The sequence below is a fragment of the Hyaena hyaena genome, unplaced genomic scaffold (assembly GCF_003009895.1).
Source record: "Hyaena hyaena isolate Hyena2069 unplaced genomic scaffold, ASM300989v1 scaffold_251, whole genome shotgun sequence".
NCBI lineage: Eukaryota > Metazoa > Chordata > Mammalia > Carnivora > Hyaenidae > Hyaena > Hyaena hyaena.
The window spans coordinates 510,274-531,469 of NW_024080883.1; the positions used below are offsets into that span (position 1 = coordinate 510,274).

The window sequence follows — 21,196 nt, forward strand, 5'->3', positions numbered from 1 at the left end:
CTCCTCCTTAAGGGCTCCCCTTGATGGTGCTCCCCTGTCACAGTGCCCATGGTGCTATATTCGCTGTCACATCCCAGCATATCTCAGTGTCTGCACCCCCCACCAGCCTGACTGTCGCGTAATAAGAATGTATGGGTTCCTAGCATGGGGGGTGCAATGCCAGGCTCTGGCAGGTGCTACTGGGGAAAAGCTAAGTTTTAGTGGGGTTCAGGGAATATCTAGTATCTGTGGAGTTAATGACCTTGAGTGTATTGAGAAAATATGACATGGCAAAAGCTGTAAAACTTTCACACAAAGTTGTGTTTTATTTTAAAACAATGTCTATCTAGCTTTGGAAATAAAGTATGTATTTGTGAGAAGTTATTTAGACTATAGATGAAGTTTGGTATAAGTTCTGATGTAGAAACTCCACAGGTTTAGAATAATTCAGAACTAATCCAGAACTTTTGGTCTCCCCGACCTGCCCCTTCACCCTCTTCTCAGTCCCAGCCAGATGCCACCACCACGTAATATTTGTTTCTCTGGAGCTACCTCCTTAGAAACTTGCTGATTTGCTCTAAATCTAAATCTAAGTGTAGTCCATGAGAAGGACTGTTGCTCAGGAGAGGCTTGAACCCTGTGTTGTAGGAAGGGGAAGCTGGCTTTAGGGAGAGAGAGGAGTGGTTTGTGTAAAAGACCTCACCCCTTCTGCCCCACGAGACTAGCCATAAAAGTGATAACATGTCCATCTTCCTTGGGACTCCAGTTACAGCTTTTCTTTCCATGCCATCTGATTTCTGCTCATCCCACATACCTGGAAGCCACTCAAATCATTCTAGCCAGGCAAATCATTCTGAGGGGAGTGTGTGTTTGTGTTATATTTGACGTGTTGTGCTGAGGATTTTTAATGTTTTGGATTGAATCTCCTTAAAACTATAAATGAGTATTAAAACAGATAATACACTTAGAACACTATTATGAATGTAAATCATATAGGAAAGAGCTATTTTGTCTTTTGTGTGCCATACTACGATGGAAAAGTTTTGTAAATCCCTTGGATAATTTACCTGAGGTCCTTAGAACCCTTCAACATAAAAACACCCTTATACACTTTTAAGATATAGTAGCTATAAATTTATAGATTTCATATTCTCCCAGGAATGAAATATGTGCCATCCAGGTGATTAATCCCAAAAAAGCTGTCACTACAAAGGCAGGGCACTACTGCCTCTTGGCAAAATGAAGCAACTGTCAGAACAATGGCCAATCACTGGAAAGACCAGGATCCACATAGGATTCCTAAGAGTATCTACGGATCCCCAGATAAAAGGAATTACTCTGGAGAGTTAAGTTCCTTGGTTTTCTTAGGGGGAAAAAAGTCATTAGACAATGTCTTTCCTCCAGGAATTTTGCAGTGCTAAGTTTTCTTCAAGGAAAGCACTCAAGTGAGTGCAGGGCTTTCCTGGGCTGCTGGATTATGGATGGGCATTGTGAGGTCATACTTGTTTTCTGCCTTTCTCTTTCTTTCTCTCTCTCCCTCTCTCTTTCACCCTCCCTCCCTTCCTTCCTTCTTTCCTTTCTCTTCCTTCTTTGTTTCTACTTTCTCTTTTTCACTTCCTTCCTTTCTTTTCAGTTATTTCTAATCTTTAAAAAAGTTTAAAGGTTTGTTTATTTTTGAGAGAGAGCAAGCAAGCAGGGAAGGGGCAGACAGGGAGGCGATCAGAGGATCCAGAGCAGGCTCCATGCCGAGCGGGTTTCAAACTCATGAACTGTGAGATTGTGACCTGAACCAAAGTCATATGCTCAACCAACTTAGCCACCCAGGTGCCCCTCTTCCTTTTTTTTTTTTTTTTTTTAAATTTTAAATTTTAAGATAAGCGTAGGTTTACATGCAGTTGTGAGAAATCATACAGAGAGATCCCCTGTACCCTTTACCTAGTTTCCCCCAGTGGTAACACTATCACAGGATCTTGGCATTGACACAAATACAGAACAGTTCCGTCACCATGAGGATGCCTCCTGTTGCCCTTTTATAGCCACGCCCACCTCCCCTTCCCCAGTCTGTGCCTTTTGAAGAAGACTTGGATGACCGTGGTAAAACCAACTTGGTAGGCCTGAATGCTCATCTTTGCCAAGATGTTTAACACCCAGAGGACACCCAGTTCTGACAGGTGAGTGCTGCGTCTCTCTTCCTGGTATATCACCATCTCTGCTGTGCTCCTACTCCTAGGGAGATTCTTCTGCATTTTTTTTCTGAGTATCGGCTACCATCAGAATTTGGCTACACATCTATGGAGGAATTCGTGGCAAGTTTTGAGGTAAGCCGGCTTTATTGGAACTTTGAGGGAGTGACAGAATAGCCTAAACTTAATCTTCATTGAAGAAACATCGTAAAGTGTTACCAGTAAGAGGACTGAGAATGGCTTATATGAACGAGGATGGGGACCTTTACACCAAATGGATGACTCCAAATGAAAACTGCACTTAAAATCAGCATTACCAAGGTTCAGATACACTTTGGGAAGATCTTATAGGCTGAGAACAGAGAAAGTTGCAGAGATGAAAAGAAACGACGTGATTTTTGACTTACCCCCAGGACACCAAAAATAGTTTCTATCTCTTGGATGCCTTCCCTCAGCCACCTTTGATGAAGGGTTGATAGAGGACGATTAGGTAGGTCAGCCACGTCAGGTGCCCAGAGCGCTAGTCTTATTAGAATCAGTCACACATCAGAGGGAAAGATGAAGAAAATCTGTATTTACCAAATCTCCTTTTAGAGACAGTGCCATATAATGATTAGAAGGAAAACTTTGTTCTGCTACCTGAGCTCACAATAGGTTGTCCCCAGGCTGCTAAGTCACGCAGGCTGTGGTGAAGCTGAGTGAGGCATGCAGGCCTGAGGCAGCCAGAAGCTGCTCACTGGAGTGGAGAAGGACTTTGCGGTACAGGAGGGTGGATGGATGGCTTCTCCGCCTTCATGCTCAGCATTGCTTGTGGAAGGGATGGATGGACATGGAAAGGCTATTAGTGAAAAGAGCACCAAGTGATTAATTTGAAGAGGGGCCATATGCCTTAATCTGATCCTGGGGAAAACCCCTCCCTTTTCTAATCTATAACTATTACTTCTGTTTCCTCACCTTCTATCCCCACCCCATCCTCAGCCCTACTCCTTCACTGGGACTGCCCTGTGAGGCCTCCAGTGACCAAATGCAATAGTCACTTCTTATCTTACCTGACCTCTTGGAGACCTTCAACCCAGTTGACTACTCTTTCCTTCTTGAAGCACTTTCTTTGCATAGCTTCCACAACAACACACTTCTCATTTTCTCGCCTTTCTCCCTACTGTCTTTTCTGCTGGCAACTCAGTTCCTTCTCTGGTTTCTAAGTGTGGGCACATCTGAGGGCCCATTTCTGAGTCACTTTCTTCTCCCTGTGAAGTGTGGTTCTAGGTGAACTCAACGAGTCTGTGACTTTGAATACTTACCCATATGGCAGTGACTCCCCAGTCTACTTCTGTGGTATTCCAATTCAAGAAATCATACTCCAACTACCTTCTTGACATCCCTCTTAAATATTTTGTATTTCTCATTTAGTTTTCCTTCACTTTCTTTTTTTTCTATTGCATTTTTTAACCATGTTGTTTATTAATTATGTAAACTGCCTTAATCTTTTTTTCTTTTTTTTTTTTTTTTGGAATAAGGTGAGGTATACTTTAGTTAATTCATATAATTAGACCCAGGTATAAAAGACCCACAGTACCAATGTCAGGCAGTTCTAGGCTTTGATGCTTTTTAATACTAGATACTTGCATGTAATAACTGTATTGTAGACAGCTCATCCTCTGAAAGTTAATATCCTGGTCTATTATCATTTACAAAACAGCCGGAGCAGTGCCCAGAGCAGACAAACCAAAAACTGAGAACGGGCTTCAACCAGGTAAGGTTTTTTTCAGTGTAGTCATTTATTTTCTAAATGATTCCGCATTCCAAAAGAGAAGTAATACACATTTCCAAATGTTAAATTTGGAAGGAAATCAAATTTGCGTTTTCTTATCAAGAATAAGATTAATGTGTAGTTTATCGGATGTCACAAAGCAACATCTTTTTGAATTTTAAAACGCAAATATTTCCACAGCACAAAGCTTATGAAACACTTGGAGTGAGTCTATATTTTGAACAGAAAACATGATGACATCCTGTCTTTAAGAAATAGATTAAATCATCAAAACACTGGACTAAGCCAGAAGTCATTTGTAGATTAAAGTTTTTAATGGTTTTGGACAACTTGATATCTCTGGAGCTTTGTTGTTGTTGTTGTTGTTTGTTTTTTTGTTTTTTAGTAGGCTGTTGACAGTGAAGTTTATGGTTTTTCCATTATAAAAGCAGTTGTAAAATCAATTAATGCTTGTAAAAGTACGTATGCTTACAGCCATCTTCTGGAAAAGCGTCATAGTCACATGTGAACCTATAAAGGCCAGGAGGTGCTCACTGCCCCCTGGAATTGTATTAAGTGCATGGAAACGGAGGCATTAGCTCACCTCTTTTTTATTTTTTTTATTTTTTTTTAATGTTTTATAAAATTTATTTCTTAGAGAGACAGTGTGAGCAGGGGAGGGTCAGAGAGAGAAGGTGACACAGAATCTGAAAGAGGCTCCAGGCTCTAAGCTGGCAGTCAGCACAGAGCCCGACGTGGGGCTCGAACCCACGAACTGTGAGACCATGACCTGAGCCGAAGTCGGATGCCCAACCGACTGAGCCACCCAGGCGCCCCTGGCTCATCTCTTTGGTAGGGAATGAAGTACATTTGGATTTTCTTGTTTTACAAATGAAATAGAATTGTGAAGTAAGTTCCTCAAGACATTCAACCAGACAAACTTGCGATGAAAATTAGAACCTAAGCCAGATTCCTTCTTAGAAAGGCTGTCTGTATCACAAAGCATTTGAAGTGTAGGATGGGCCTAAATGTAACACCCTTGGAGACATATTTGCCTCTCTTGGCTCTGACTGAGTGCCTACTGGACTGTGGTAAACAGCTGGAAATGACGGTTCCTGTCATCGTTCATCTGAAGAGTGAGTTTATTTTCTGAATAATGTCTGTTTAAAAGCAGTAATTGAACATTTTTCAGCCTCAAGACATACTTGTCAACATTTCCTTTTTTTTTTTTTTTTTAATGTTTTATTTATTTGTGAGAGAAAGAGAGAGGCAGCGTGAGCTGGGAGGGTCAGAGAGAGAGGGAGACACAGAATCTGAAGCAGGCTCCAAGCTCTGAGCTGTCAGCACAGAGCGTGATGCAGGGCTGGAACCCACAAACCGTGAGATCATGACCTGAGCCGAAGTTGGACACGTAACCGACTGAGCTACCCAGGTGCCCCACTTGTCAACATTTCCTAACTAGATTACAAGACACAGTTTTCATTCAAAATATTTTTGATCCTGTTCTAGCAGTAATATTATTTTCATCAGTGAATGTAAAACTGTAGTTTATCAAGAGCCAGTAGAGCCAGGCACTGAGCTAGTCCCTTAACAGCCATTACCCCATCTCACTCTCACAACACTGGGAGGTCGGTGCCACTATCTTTATGTTAGTAATGAGGAACTAGAGTCAGAAATACAATATCCAGGGGCGCCTGGGTGGCTTAGTCGTTTAAGCGTCCGACTTTCGCTTAGGTCATGATCTCGCGGTTCGTGGGTTCGAGCCCCGCGTCAGGCTCTGTGCTGACTGCCAGCTCGGAGCCTGGAGCCTGTTTCCGTCTGTGACTCCCTCTCTCTCTGACCCTCCCCTGCTCACGCTGTCTCTCTCTCTCTCTCCTAGAAATAAATAAAACATAAAAAAAAAAATTAAAAAAAAAAAAAAAAGAAATACAATATCCCAATGTCATGATGCAAATAAGTACCAGATTCACGATTGGAACACAGATTCGTCCCACCCAAAGCTCGTTTTCTGCGTCACTTTCTTTCATCTTCTTTTTACCTAGACTTTGTCCTGTGACAGAGTTTGCATGTGTTACTTGCAAAAGGCAAACCACAGTGTCTCAGCCTTTTGGTACAAAAGAATTATTGTTTACTTAACTAGAGAGCTTGACATTGCATGGCGAAACACATATTGGGGAGCTGCTGGCAGTGAAAAGGGGGTGTGTGGTAGGCAAGTTGGTTAGTGTCCCATCAGGAACTATCCCAACCATAAATCTGTGGCAGCCAGCTTGAAGAGTTATGTAAGGCTCCTTCCCACAGATCTGAATTTGCTGGTTAGGTAACTCTGATTTAAATACTTCACACCATGAAACTTAGAAATTTGCAAAGAATTAGGTTGTCACACACCTTAATTTATCTAGGCTTATATCCTAGATATATCCTTTACATCTGTTTCAAAATGATATTTTCCCAATATCTTTAGGATCCATAATAGAGCCAGGTCATTGTTGGGTTTTGGGGGTCAGACTGGTAAGTATTTATACGAGGGGAACAGTGTTAACAGAGCTGATGAGTAGAATCTTCTTAATGTTTAGGGCAAGTGGGATTCAAAGAATCAAAGCAAGTGAACAGGACACCATAACTTCCTCTCAAAACAGAGATGTTGCAAGCAAAATACAGCATAGTTGGAATCGTGACTTCACCAACGTGAAACTGCTTGGTCATGAGGACTTTATGAATGATTGGTAGTTTTAGGTGGATGGTTTTAAAAATTATTAAAATCATTTTTTGAAATCCATATAGAGGACAGATCTATGCAACTTGGTTTAAATAGCATACTTTTAATAAAGATAGCTTCATCAAAGCACAGGAGAACCCTTGATAAGTCACAGATGTCTTTGGTCACCATGCCCTGGTTTCCATAACTACTCTTAGTAGGAGATTGTTTATGACCACACATGTGGTCCTGTATGACCTGACCTGAGCCACCATCTTTTATTCTTTCCTCTCACAAGCCATCTGCCCCATCCAAAACGGAGTCGCTCCATTCTCTAGACTGGCCTGCCTCTTAGCCTTTCCCCATGCTGTTCCCCATGACACTCTTGTCTACTCTTCCAGTCCACAGTTAGTCTCTTGAAATCCTGCTCACCCTATGGAGAGTCTGGTCAGTGCTGCCTTCCACTTCAAGCCTTCCTCAGTCTGTCCATGTGAAATTAATCTTGACTTTTTGTATTCTGAGAGAAACGTCAAACTATTTTAGCATTAATTAAATTTTCTGCCTTGTATTGTAGTTGTTTCTTGTATGTTTTCTCCTTAACTAAATTACAGAATCCTTGAACTTACATTTCTCTCTTATCAAACTCTGTATCCTGTTGGCATTCACTCAGTACTTTTGAATGCATCTAGACCTTACCATTTGTGCACTGAGTCAAAGTTGCTGTTTCTGCTATAGTGTCTGCCCACAGAAATGCTCACATGCATTTACACATAGAATACATACAGATTTTGTACTCTATATTTATACACAGAGTACATACAGATTTTGTACTCTATGTATAGGTACTGGACTTATATCTTATAGGACTGCCTTAACTTCTTAGGATTCTGGGGCTCCCGAGCGACTAGAACTCTGACTTTTTAAATTCAAGGCAGAAAATTAAAATCTCCGTCACATATCCTTACTTTCAAATCCTAATTCTGTTCTGAATTAAGAGAGTTCGAAAAGAATTCCATTTTTGATCCTCTTCAAATACCTCTGTAAGAGTAGGTTTAGCCAGCAGAACTAAGCTTCTCATCATGTTACAATTCTCTACTCATCTTAATTAAAATGTTAATGCAACCAGAAGTCCTTTTACATTGAGCTTTGAAAGTTCTCGGAATTGCCACCTTTTATAGAAACCTTCTAGAGATGTTAGCCTAAGAAAAACAGAAGTCTATAATTAAAAAAAAAAAAAAAGAAAAACAGAAGTCTAAATCAGGAAACTGGCTGATAGTGTTTGAAGGAAATGTAGTTTGCTTGATTATAGAATTGTGAACTTTGAGAGACTAAATATGACTTTGAATGCAGTGTGCTATATAAACATTCTTTATGTCATGCTGTATTAACAGTGTTGTCTTGGGGCACCTGGGTGGCTCAGTTGGTTAAGCCTCCAACTTCAGCTCAGGTCATGATCTCATAGCTTGTGAGTTCAAGTCCCACATCAGGCTCTGTGCTGACAGCTTAGAGCCTCAAGCTTGCTTTGGATTCTGTGTGTGTCTCTCTCTCTGTCCCTCCCCTGCTCACACACTCTCAAAAAGAAACATTAAAAAAAACCAACAGTGTTATCTTTTTTTTTTTTTTTTTTTGTTAAATTTTTTTTTAATGTTTTATTTATTTCTAGGAGAGAGAGAGAGACAGCGTGAGCAGGGGAGGGTCAGAGAGAGAGGGAGTCACAGACTGAAACAGGCTCCAGGCTCTGAGCTGGCAGTCAGCACAGACCCCGATGCGGGGCTCGAACCCACGAACCGCGAGATCATGACCTAAGCGAAAGTCGGATGCTTAACCGACTAAGCCACCCAGGCGCCCCAACAGTGTTATCTTTTGAACCTTTTATTTTTTAAGTAATTATAGATACATAGGAAATTATAAAATATTAGAGAGATCTCATGTACCTTTCAGTTTTTCCCCAGTGCTTAGGTCTTATGGAATTATGCAATTGTGGTAGAATACCAAAACCACAAAATTGAAGTTGGTGAAGTATGTGTCTCATTTTATCATATGTGTAGGTTTGTGTAACCACCACCTAAATCAGGGTCCAGAGCTCCCACCACCACAGAGATCTCTCTGTGCCATCCTTTATAGTCACACTGCACACAGACATGCACCTTAACTCCAGGCAACCTTCCATCTGTTCTCCATCTCTGTAATTTTGTCATTTCAGTAATGCTGTAGAAATGGAATCATACAGCACGTGTCACTTTCCGAGTGACTTTATTCACTTGGCATAATGCCCTGCACATCTATTCAAGTGTTATCAATAGTATGTCCCTTTTCATTGCTGATAAGCGATATTGTTGTTTCTCAGATTTCTTTTTAATTTATTATTATTACTACTGCTGTTGCTTTTGTTAAAAAGTGTTCCCTGGCCATTGTTGAGGATGACAAATGCTGTGAAGTTCTAGCATTCTGAACACTAAGAACCCCGAGTAACTGGTGACATCTGAGCTATCTGTAACCCTGTCTTCCTTCTTCCAGCTGAGCTGAATTATTTACCCTACTCCACCTTCAGGCCATGGGAGATGGCACTCTCTGGGTTGGGCTAAAGCTTCCACAAGTAGCATCTATGAAGCTGCCTGGAGGAGGTAGTTGTTGCCTTGTAAATCATCAACTTCCTATATGTTGAATTGAGGCTGTTCAAAAGTGGGTTCCCCTCCAAGATCTCAGACTGTAGCCTGGGTTTCAGGGCAGGATTGGCCTGTGTGCTTAAAATCCTCTTGCTGTGAATGCCGTACATCTGCTCTCCTAACTCCCCACTATTTCGTGCCGTGTGGCAGGCATGGGAAATACAGAAGCGAATAAAATCAATTCTTTTTTTACATTGAGGTTACATTTTTGAGAAAAGACAGGTAACAAACAAAGCATAATGTAGCATCACATAATGATAGACACAAACATGTAAATAAATAAGCATGTGATATGGCATAAAATAATTGTACGGGGCCTGGGGATAGACAGTGACAGTGCATTTTGGGGAAGGGGCAACCTATTTCAGATGCAGTGAGCAAGGAATACCTGAGCCATGTGTCAGTGCAGACCTGAAAGGCAAGTAGTGAGACTTTGTAGGTTAGGGCTGAACAAAGGAAAGACAAAGCAGGAAAGGCGAAGGGCCTGAGGCAGGAATGAGCTTGGTATGTATATTCCTGGAAGAATGAGGCCTGCGACTCAGGAAGTAAGGTAAGAATTGGCAGAGTCAAGTCAAGGATTTCAGCATCTCATTAATTCCTGGTGCCCTCACTCAAGTGGCCAGGCAGTTTAAAACTCTAGAATGGGTCCCTGCTCCCAAATACTCTCAATTAATAGCACATGTAAAGCATAAATAATTGGAGGGTAAGTTATTGATATCAATCCCTGTCAAGTACTTCAAGTCAGGACTTGAATGATCTTTAATTTAACGAAGAATCTGTACCCTCCTCTCAACTCTAATAATATCCGTGCCTCACTAGCGGCGCAGTGCATCTTCTCCCATCGGACACATTTTTTTGCACACTTGTATTATCTCATTCTATAGACTGGAAGCTTCGTGAAGGCAAGGCTGGACCTTATATATCTTTGTGTCACCTATAACCAAATGCAATGCCTTGAATTTAGGAGGTGCTTAGTGAATGTTAAGTGGAATTCAAAATACTTAGGGGGGGTTGGTTTTTTTGTTAAAGGGACTTTATAGAAAAGGGAGAAACACATGAGGGCAATGAGTGCTTAAAGGTGCTGGTGTGGACAGTGTCTGGGAAGGGCCTGCAGGAATTAGTGAGTGTAGGGGAGGAGGGAGAATGGCAAGGGTAGACCCAGAAGACAAATGCGGCTACCTTACAGTTATCCTGGCATCCCAGCCATATCTGAACACAGAAATCTCCTTATTACAGAAACATTGAAATGTGTATCAAAACAGGATTTGCTTTGTATCTCTTTTCTCAGAATATCCCCTGGCCTTCTCCAAATGTTGATACAAGCAATTAATGTCATTTTGAAATTGGAGCATTTGGCCTCTCCATTACCTTTTTCTACCCTGTGAGTGTCTCAGTTGCAGCATGAGCCCTTGGAAAGCATCCAAGACTCTCGAATTAGCAAGGGTCATATGCATAAGTATATGACCGTATTCTGCTTCCGGATAAGGAACACGAAGAGAGTGACAGAACAGGAATTCTTCTTATTGTAGCTTCTGTGCTTTTCAGATGCTACAGACTTGAGTTATAAATAACACGACATCATCTGCCCGGAAAGCCCTGAGTGGCTGGCCATTCTGTCATTGCCCGTGAGCTACTGCTGCTGTGGAGAGAGGGTCACAGGCATCACCAGCTGCCCCCTTTGTGCCTTGCACCATCTGGTGTCACTGGCGGGAGGACACGTTCCGCCATTACTGGGTCCTTTTTCCATTCCCAAGCAAGGGTCTCCAAGCTCACCTTGGTGTGCCTTTCCCATCCTCATAGTTACTGGAGTATTATACATCTTATCTCTCCCTCTTCCATCAGATTGCACGTTCCTTAAAGGTGTCACCATGTCTTATATTTCGACCACCTGTTGTATACAGGTATACAGTTGACACTTGGTACATGTGTGCAGAATTGGAATATGGAATCACTTGCTGATCTGAGGGGGGAAAGTAATACTTTAAAAATACACTAGGAGCACCTGGGTGGCTCAGTCGGTTAAGCGTCCGACTTCGGCTCAGGTCATGATCTCACAGTTCGTGGGTTCGAGCCCCGCATAGGGCTTTGTGCTGATGGCTAGCTCAGAGCCTGGAGCCTGTTTCAGATTCTGTGTCTCCCCCTCACTCTGACCCTCCCCTGTTCACGCTGTCTCTCTCTCTCTCAGAAATAAATAAAACATTAAAATAAATAAAATAAATAAAATAAAATAAAATACCCTAAAGCTGTTTTTGAAAACATTCCCAGATCAAGCATGTTTACCTGGCTGAATATGAAAGAGAACTAAAGAGAAAAATACAGGCCACTATCTATGAAGCAAATAGAAGAGGAGTGGTTAATGAAATATCTCTGGGACAATGTGAACAAAAAAGAGAGCTTACTGAAGATAAACTGAATAATCTTCGGGTAAAACTGGCAGTATTGTTGCAGAAACTTCAGCTGGTAAGTAATGAAATTTTGAGTAGTAGGAATATGCATTGTGGAAAGAGCACTCAGCCAGCTTCCTCTCTGACATCGTCATCCTCTCCTTGGCTTTGGACAAGTCACTTAACCTAGCCCTTATTCTCCATGTAAGGATATTGAAATCGTACATAAATGAACTTTGACAGTATACATGAGAACATTCTTAAAAGGTCTGCTGTGTTTTTTCTCTTACCAAAACCAGAATCTTTGCTTGTGCTCTTCGTATAGTTTGGTCACCCCATCTCCTCAATAGCATATTTCCATTAGGAAATTTTTTCTCATTTTATCAAACAACAAAACAATATAATTTTCATCCCAATACATAAATAAAAGCAGACTCTTCTAATCTTTGAGGAGAGGTTAGAGAGGTCTGTGCATCTTGTGTGGATATATGAACACAATGAACGGGGCTGCTGTGATGGGTTGAGCTAATGAGGAAAGGTCCATCTTCTTTCTGTAGCATATAGAAATGCTGGATAGAATACATAAAAAATTAAAATATGGATAGCCATGGTTGAAAAGTCTTTCCACAGCTGCTAGAAATAAATTGAGAAATCAACAGCGAGCCTAGGACGCAGGGCCTATGTCTGAGTACAAAATTCCATGTGCTTCCTAGGCTTGCTGTTGATTTCTCAGTTTATTTTCTAGGGGACCAGTCCCTCCTAGGCCATACAAGGTGAGAGGGCAGGAGCTGAGTGCCTGAGGAGAGTCCTGACTCAGGAGTGGAGGGTTATTTTGTCCAGGAAGTGGGTGGGGAAGACACTAGGAAGCTTGCACATATCAGCATAGTATACGTGATGAGCCTGGGCTTTGAAGCCAGGCTACCTGGGTTTCAGTCGGACCTGAACATTTCAAGATGAATCCATTCATTTTTCACAAAATATACATCCTTTGGATCCTTTGGGATTTCTCTTATATTCAGTACAAAATGAAACAATGAAGATATTTTTGCTTAATTTAAGCATATAGCCAAGAAAAGATACCCTCCTCTGTCTACCGTGGGTGGTCTAGACAACAGCTCAGATGTTTCAGTTTTAAAGTGAAAAAGGACGATTAATGCTGTTTTCACATAATGGTAATTATCTGTGTTTCTATCGACAGTACTACCAAAGCCATTATTCAAGTTCATTTATTACTGGAAGAGTGGGATTCGAGTGCAGCTCCTTTTGGTTCTTTTCGCTGCAAAAGGTGGCAGATGTTTTTTTGTGTGAAAGGTCCTTGCGGAGCCCGCCACCATAGGACAGTTTCAGCGATGATTGTTGTTTTACTAACAAAACCTAGAGGGACCAAAGAAATTCTATATCATAAAAGTCAAATACTACTCTCTGTCAAAAAAAGCTCACAAAAATTATTGGTTTTCATAATAGCAGATCTATGTTTAGGTAGGAAGAAAAGATGAAAGAATAATGATTTACTCTTCCATCTATGCCAAACCCTGAGCTCCCGCACAGCAGCCGAGTAATGGTACGAATTTCACTGGCCTGATTCACAGAGTTTGGTAAGGAGGGGAAGGGCTTTAGCCTGCAGAGTGAGCCTCTGACATGCTTCGTCTGGTATCACTGGAGAGGTACTCAAAGGGCTCCTGCCCGAATATTTTTTACTCTCATCCCTGGCTTGAAATTTTTATTTTCACTGCCTTTGAATGCCAGAGCCACCACACTGGCACAGAGCGGGAGGTGAGAGAGGAGGTAGAGGGACGTCCATCCGAGGTGGATGGACAGAGCAGGCACATGAAGAGACTAGGGACAGAAGCATCCTGAAGTCTTAGAAGGAAGTGTGCTTTGCCAGGCAGAAAGCAAAGGATGAGATAGACTGAGGGCCGCCAGTGTCAGACGGTCACACAGGGCATCCCTCAGGGCCATTGAATATCTGAAAATCTGGGTGAACATGAATATCACGTACGCTTGTCTGTAGGGACAGGACCCCAGTCACAAAGCTGGGACTCAGTACAGTCCCGTCTCGTCAGAGGCCTATAGGGCAGAGGGAGCCAAGCAGAAGCAGGTTAATAGAACCAGGTGAGAGATGGAGAAACTGGGATGGTGGTGCCAGACACTCACTGGGAACAATCATAAAACTGGAATTGTTTCTGCAAGGTCCTTTCTCAGAATTCTGTTACCCAGGCAGCTCAGCTGGAGAGCAGGCTGATCCCTCGACTGCCCTTGAGGGAGGGAGATCTGTCAGTACAGAGGTGGCATTTGTCCAGCTGCTCGTGGATTCAGCAGCCCAGGGAGGGAGAGTGTGAAATTACCCAAACGGAGAAGTGGGGGAGGACAGAGAGGAGATGGATGAAGGCATAAGCCAGGGACTGGGGGGAAGGATGGTGCAGCGGAAGAGGAGCGACAGAGAAGTCAGAAGTCACTTACTCCTCTGCTTTGCCTATAAGGCTACAGATTCATGAACTTTTAAAATGGGAGATGAGAGCCTATAACAGAAGGATGAGGTGGAGGCAGAGCAGCCTTAGGAATATGACAAGTAGTTAAATAGAAGGAAAGCTAGTTAAACATACCTCCACTAAAGAAGAAAAAAAATGATCCAAGTTCCTAACCACCTGTGAGCATAAAATGAAATGTGAAAACATTTTTAAAGATTAAAAGGATTATTTCAGTGTGAGGTGGGTTTCTTGCTACATGAATCACAGGGAAGACTGGTCAGAGGCCGCCCAGATTACGAGAATAATCCCTGTAGCGTCTTCGCCTGCCATGATTGTTGGTTCTCTTTTCCAGGGCCGTCCAGCAGGAGACCTGGAGGAGATTGACAGTTATTTAGAAGCTTTGCTTAAAGAAGATAATCCCTTTTTTTCGAAACGCTTTAAATAAAGTGCCTACAGATATAGGACATGGTCTCCCTTTAGAAAAAAATTGAAGGTACTTCTCAAAATTAAAAGTCAGAAAAGATACTCCCTTTTTTAAAAGGCTAATAAGAAAAAGGAAGATTCTTTTCAAAAAACATTTCCCCTTGTACTCGTTATTGTACGGTTTGCCCTGTTTAACTCTAAAAAAATTGTGTACTTTAGAAATGGAGACTGATTTACCATCGACATATTTGCTACCCTGTTCCCTAACTCTTCCTGTTATTTCAGAAACTTTCTAGAGTTCTTCAGTTCCCATGTGAGCTACTAAGAAACATGGACATGTCAGGCTGAGTTTTGTTTTCATGTAAATGACTATAAAATCTAGAAAGCAGTGGTTTTCGAAATCAGGATACAAAGGACTACAGAGTCACCTCCCCTTAAAACTTGTGTTGGAAAGGAAAGACCATATGTCCTTTCTCCACCACAGCCATTACTCAGTTAAAGCAGAAAATATAAATCCTCAGAAACTTTAGTATATTATTTATATGATAATTCTATTGTTGTAGTAAAGTACAAATCTTCTAAGTACAATGTGAACATATATTACACATATGTAAGAATTGTGTTTTACCTTTTCCTTGATAGCTGATTATTTTTCTAATTTGGATATGTCTACAACTTTGAACAAACGCAATAAAACATTTTATATTTGTGGAATTGTATAATTTTAATTTTATGTACATATGCATAGTGCAAAATTCAGACCATGTGAGATGGAATATGGTGGGAAGTCTTCGCTCCATCCTTGTCTTTGTTTTTTAAGTTTATTTATTTATTTTGAGAGGGGGAGGGGAGAGAGAGAGAGAGAGAGAGAGAGAGAAAGTGGGGGGGGGGGGGGAGGGTCAGAGAGAACAGGAGAGCTAGAGAATCCCAAAGTAGGCTCCTTGCAGTTCGCCCTGTTGATGTGAGCCTCATATGCATGAACTGTGAGATCATGACCTGACTTGAAATCAAGAGTCAGATGCTCAACAGACACAGCCACCCAGGCACCCCTCATAAGTTTTTATTTAAAAAATTTTTACGGTGTTTGAGCCATATGGAATTACATTTTTTTTAAATTTAACTTCCTTTTGTTTACGCTCTCTGGTTTTGTAGTCCTATTTAGAGAAGGCATTCTAATGCCGAAAGTATAAAGAAGTTTTACCTTGTTGTAATGGCTTTAATTATTATTATATTATTAAATATTTATCTAGAACTTATTTTGGTGAAGGGAGTAAGTTAAAAATCCAACTGTGTGTGTTTCCAGATAGATACAGTATTGTCCTCAAACTGTTAGTTGAATAATCAGACTCTTCCCCACCGATCTGCAGTGCTAACCTTTCCTGAGTGTTAAATTCCGATTTGTACTTGGGCCAAGTTCTATAAAAAAGTCTATTATTTTTCATTGATTGTTCCATCTTTTCTCATGTTGGACCCAAGTTGTTTGGTAGAGATAGTCAGTAATTTTATATTTGAGAATTTTCTTTTCGATCTTTGCATGTTTAATTCTTATCCAGACTTAGAATTAGCTTTTTTAGTCAACACCCCACCCCTCCCCTCAAACTTTATTTGCATTTCGTTTGGCATATGGTGGTATGATAGATTAAGGTAGAAGTGCCTTTTTTAAATATCAAGTCTTCCTACCCAAAAACAAAATATGCTTTTTTGTATGTTCAAGTCCTTATTGGGGCCCTGTATTAGCATTTAAAATTTTTCTTCAAATATGTCAAGCACACCTTCTAGTTAATTTTATTGTAATTTAGATTTATTCTTTGACCTTTTATAAATGAAGCCTTTTCCCCATTATCTTATAACCAGTTAATGTTTTATGTAGCAGGATTCCTGAGTTTGGGATATCAATATTGTACCCAATATAAGAATTCTTATGCTATTTGTAATAGTTTTAAAGGGTTTTTCCTTTATCAGCAAGTAATCATTATGCAGATTTTTTGAAAAGCATAATTTATGTGAAGAAACATGTAAATTTGATTTGTCCAAAATTTTCCTTCCACAGGGGATTTCCTTGGCCCCTTGAAAACTTCCATTAACTTCTTCTTGCATTGTCAGTAGCCATTCTTTTCATCTAAAAAGTAATGATTAATAACTGTTAATGGTGATAAGAAGTCAATGCCTCTGAGCGTCCTTCTGGCCGACCTTTAGGAAGAGTCTGCCCAGGGACTTCCCCAGAGATTGGTTTTGGAAGATTCTAGCAGGACCCTCCACCTATTTCCTACCAGGACTGTGTCCTCATTATTTCATCTTTTTTCTTGTTACTCTGCCTAAGAAATCTCACCTACTCTATTTGTTTCAAGTAATACTTCCAAGTGAAGGTGTTCCAAATTTCTGTAACCTTCCTGGACACATGTTCTTTAACTGTAATTATGGATTCAAAGATTTTTCTATTTAAAGTCTACGGTGGTATATATGAAACAAAATTAATCACATATACCCGAGCCACGCCTATTCCCTGCCAAGGCCCCAAGGACTCCAGTTCTTGGGGAATCTGGGGTTTTAAGTAGGTAATCAGTTAGGACTAAGGAATAGGACCTTAAGACAGAAACCAGACTTAGGAACTGAGTCAGTACAAGAATTGAGGGGGAAATGGAGTGGGGTTAGGAGGGGTAACCATGCTTGGGACCAGATGATTCTCGGAGGAAAGAACATAATTCTGTTGCTCCTACGCATGGTTGGCAGCAAGATAGCTTGAGGACCACACAGGGCAATTCCTTTCCATTACTGTTCTTATGCTCATTCACTCAGTTTTCAAGTCCTTTGCAATTGGGGCTTGACTCAGACTAGATTAGCTTGGGAACGGGAGTGGGACAAAACTAGCAGGCAGGGGGCCTGGGTAGAAGCAGACTTGACAGACAGAAAAGACAGAAACAGCAAAAAAAAGAAAAAGATGGGGCGCCTGGGTGGCTCAGTCTGTTAAGCATCTGACTCTTGATTGCAGCTCAGGTCATGATCTCCGGGTTCGGGAGATAGAGACCCGCTTAGGAGCTGCCAGCCTGGAGCCTACGTGGGATTCTCTCTCCCTCTCTCTCTTTGCTCCTCCCTGGCTGTGTAAGCATGCCTGCACATGCGCTCTCTCAAAATAAAGAAGATAAGAACGATGCCAGAAGACATAGCTCAACATGTCCCTGTGTCTGCACACTGCCTACCACATCTACAACATTCTTACTACTGATAATATGGTTATCTCTACCCATTTCCCTCTTCTCTACATAGATGCCTTCAAGTTTAACAACACTCAGAATGTATACTTTTTCCATGGTTTTAGTATATTTTACATCTAGGTTTATTTTGACAGTATTTAGGTATGAAAAGGCGAATATCCTTGTTACTCTTTTACAGATGGGAACAGTGATACTGGAGAAACTGTTTCAGTCCCAAGCTTCCTGAATGCAACTCAAAGTTCCTTCCATTAGCTCCCCTCCACAATGTAGGCATAATTTATGGCTAACCATATGGCAAGGACAGTATCACCTCTGCCCTTCACAGAACACTGTATCTCTGAATGGCAGTGAGCACAATCCCATCAGTTAGTGATAAAAGGCCCAGTCTTAAAACTGTACAGATGAGTTAATCTTACTGGCTTTCTATTCTTATTTAGCCTATAGCAGTAAGAGGTTTAGACTAGCTTTCTAAAGGCATATGTTAGCCTCCACTTCTAGCGAAGAGTGAGGAACTAAATCCGGAGAGACCTTACGTGAAAACAACCTGAGAAAAAGCTGCAGACTGTGAATCACGATGGGAAATAGCGAATCCATAGCTGGTGGTGAGAAAGCAGTTCCTGCTAAAGAGACCTATGTGTGGTACAAAAATTTATGAGGGAATATCCATCCGGCCTGCAAACACTGCGTGAATTTAAGACACTCTTGGGTCTGCAGGGTCTGAATCAAAAGACCAATCAACATGTTGATCAAGTCTATAATACCTTTGACATGAACAAGGTAAGACCTTTCCTTTTTATTTGGCGGTGGTTTGCATTTTCCCCTCTGTAAAAATATGAAATAGCCTGAGGTAAAATGTGTGCATCTCACTGAACAGGGAGGTCTTCAGAGAACCCACAGCTTGTAGGTAAGTGAGTCATTAAACACATTTAGCACTGATGGCGTGAAAGTAATTGGGAACTAGCCTCTCCACCCTTGGAAATGTTATGCATGTAGCGAGTTATTTTAAAACCAAATTAAATCTCGGCATGGAATTCTAATGCTATCGTTTAAACAAATCTAATAAGTGCAGATTGATTTACAAAGACTGTTTTCAAAGTATTTAATGCGTTGGTGACATTTTATAGAAAAGCAAATTACAGGAATCTGCTTTAAAAAGTGTGATTGCATCTAGATTGGCAGGTAAAATCAATACAAATTTGCCAACATGTTGTTTGTACTCAGAAATTGGAATGCTGGAATAGTTTTTCATATCTGACCGGTTTAGTTGGAGGAAAAACAAAACAATTCACAGTTTTAAATTCAGATAAACTTTAGTTTCTAAAGGTTATTACTCAACTATTGTCTTGAATTTACTCCTAAGGAGTTGCAGCATATTTAATTTTCAAGTCTTGGAAAAATACAAAGATGAGGAGGAGAAAATGGGGAACAGAAAAAATAAGACACAAAAGTAACAATCTGATCTACCCAGGACAGAATTCTTCCTGCCTACCTTTCCTCATGCAGTTCAGTTGTTTTTTACCTGTATAGTTCAAAATGGGCAGGTGGCATCTAGAATAAAAGGGAAAGGGGAAATATCACGCATTGAAAAGTAGATGACTTTTAGAAGGCTGTGTGTGAGAATAGATGAGAAAGAAAGGATAATTAAAACAATTGACTGTCCTTTGGGATGCATGGAATCTAGCACAGCCCTTTGAGCCCTTTTCCAAATAAAAACAGACAAACCAAAATAACAGAGCACTCAGAAGGAAGTGCCAGCCAAGAACTAGGGAAAACTGAACATGTGCAAAATTAACAGCTATTTTAATTCTTGTAATAATGTTGGGAACAGATCTCATTTAGGACATAGTCTTTCAGGACACGTTCTTTGTTATCAAGCGTGAGTGCAACACTGCCTGTATTGTATGGAGCTGTTTTCCTCCTCATAAATTTGACTTTGTGTGGCTGCAAACGAACTGTTCTGCCCCCAGGGAGCTTACAAAACAGTGGGAAAAGGAGGCAGATTCTGCTTTTGTTCTTGATGTTGTAACATGTTCTAGAAATGCTCTAAGCTGAATTTTTGTGCTCCTCTCAACCTGAAAAATAAAAGTGCCAGTTATTGTGCCAGCAAATATGGGATTAATTGGAAATAGAGAATTGCAATTTTGGATAGGCAGGCTATGGCAAAACCATAGGCCAAGTCTGCAGAACAAAGGAGAGGAACACTGTAGCACAAAGGGTGAAATCAGGAAGGCTTTTATAAACAAAAAGTCGACTGGAGTAACTGGGGGGTGGGGGGTGGGTGAGGTACAGTGGCTTTTTATTGTCTGAATTGTTTGTGACAATATCTCATTGGCTGGACTGTTTCCCCGGGTCAAGGGGTGGGGCCCTTTTTCCTTCTGCTGGGGTGGTAAACAAGTAGAATCCACAAGCAAGTTGCAGTCTCTTCCCGTTGGGTCAGCAATCGATGAGGAGTGGTAGGGTGTGTGAGCTCCCCCTGCTGGCCTCCCGACTCCATTCTAAGTGAGGTTTCCTCTTTTATTTGGCACAAGCCCAAATTATGTTGAAATCTAACCCCCTTCCCCTCCCACATTGTAGTATTTGGAAGTGGGGTCTTTGGGAGGTACTTAGGTCATGAGGCTGAGCCTATGGGATTAGTGCTGTTACAAAGAGACTCCAGAGAGCTTCCTCCTTCGTGTGAGGATGCAGTGAGAAGGCTGATGGGCGATGAACCAGTTAGTGGGCTCTCACCAGACACAGAATCTGCCAGAGCCTTGATCTTGAATGTCCTCAGTTAAAGAACTGTGAGAAATACATTTCTGAGTGGTTTAAACCACCCAGTCTATGGTATTTTTGTTATAAGAGCCTGAAGTGACCAGGACAGGATACAGTGTGCATGTTGGCATGTCGTCTCTCCGTCTCTCTGTTTCCGCCCTCGCTGTCTTTGTCTCTGCCAGTCTATGTTTCACTCTCTGTGTGGCCGCTGCTGCGTCCCACTGTGCAACCCATTTCACTTTTACTCCAGACCGCAGCTTCTCAGACTCTGACAGAACTCCCGAGAAGTTAGAAGATGAGGCGTTAGCAGGGTTTGTTTGTTTGTTTTTAGTTATTCTTCCAAGTAACTGGTGACATATGCTGTGGCAGCGATTTTGTGGTTAGGCCAGTGGCGGTGGGAGCACTGCCTGTCAGCGGTTCACGTGCAAGAACAGGAACATGTGAGAAGGAGCGCTGGGCAGAAACGAGGAGGGCTGTCAAAACGGAGCGCTGCTGAGGCGGCGGGGCAGACCGTGTTCAGATAGGCGGGCTGGCATGTGCGCCACTCGAGTGTCCTCTCGGGGCCAGTGGCTGGCGGGCCAAGGCCATCTCAGGGGCTGTACTTAAATGACTTTGAAGTTCTGCTCGTGTTCATGATTTATCATTGAGATTTTATGTTTACTTAGGAGGCAGGCACATCTAGGCA

General features: G+C 41.5%; 2 protein-coding genes across 2 annotated transcripts in view; both read left to right on the forward strand.

Annotated features, from left to right (window-relative positions):
• The window catches only part of MORC1 (MORC family CW-type zinc finger 1), a 164,161-nt gene extending 148,926 nt beyond the window's left edge, over positions 1 to 15,235 (forward strand). The window contains 5 exon segments of the mRNA XM_039244970.1: positions 2,210 to 2,297; positions 3,862 to 3,915; positions 11,539 to 11,733; positions 14,478 to 14,543; positions 14,545 to 15,235. Coding sequence (XP_039100901.1) covers positions 2,210 to 2,297; positions 3,862 to 3,915; positions 11,539 to 11,733; positions 14,478 to 14,543; positions 14,545 to 14,616 — 475 coding nt within the window. The 3' untranslated portion in view covers positions 14,617 to 15,235.
• Positions 15,236 to 18,375: 3,140 nt separating this feature from the next.
• Positions 18,376 to 21,196, forward strand: part of GUCA1C (guanylate cyclase activator 1C) — a 32,897-nt gene continuing 30,076 nt past the window's right edge. Inside the window, exon 1 of the mRNA XM_039244993.1 lies at positions 18,376 to 18,537. The gene's annotated coding sequence lies outside the window, so the exon portion shown is untranslated. The remainder of the gene's footprint in view (positions 18,538 to 21,196) is intronic.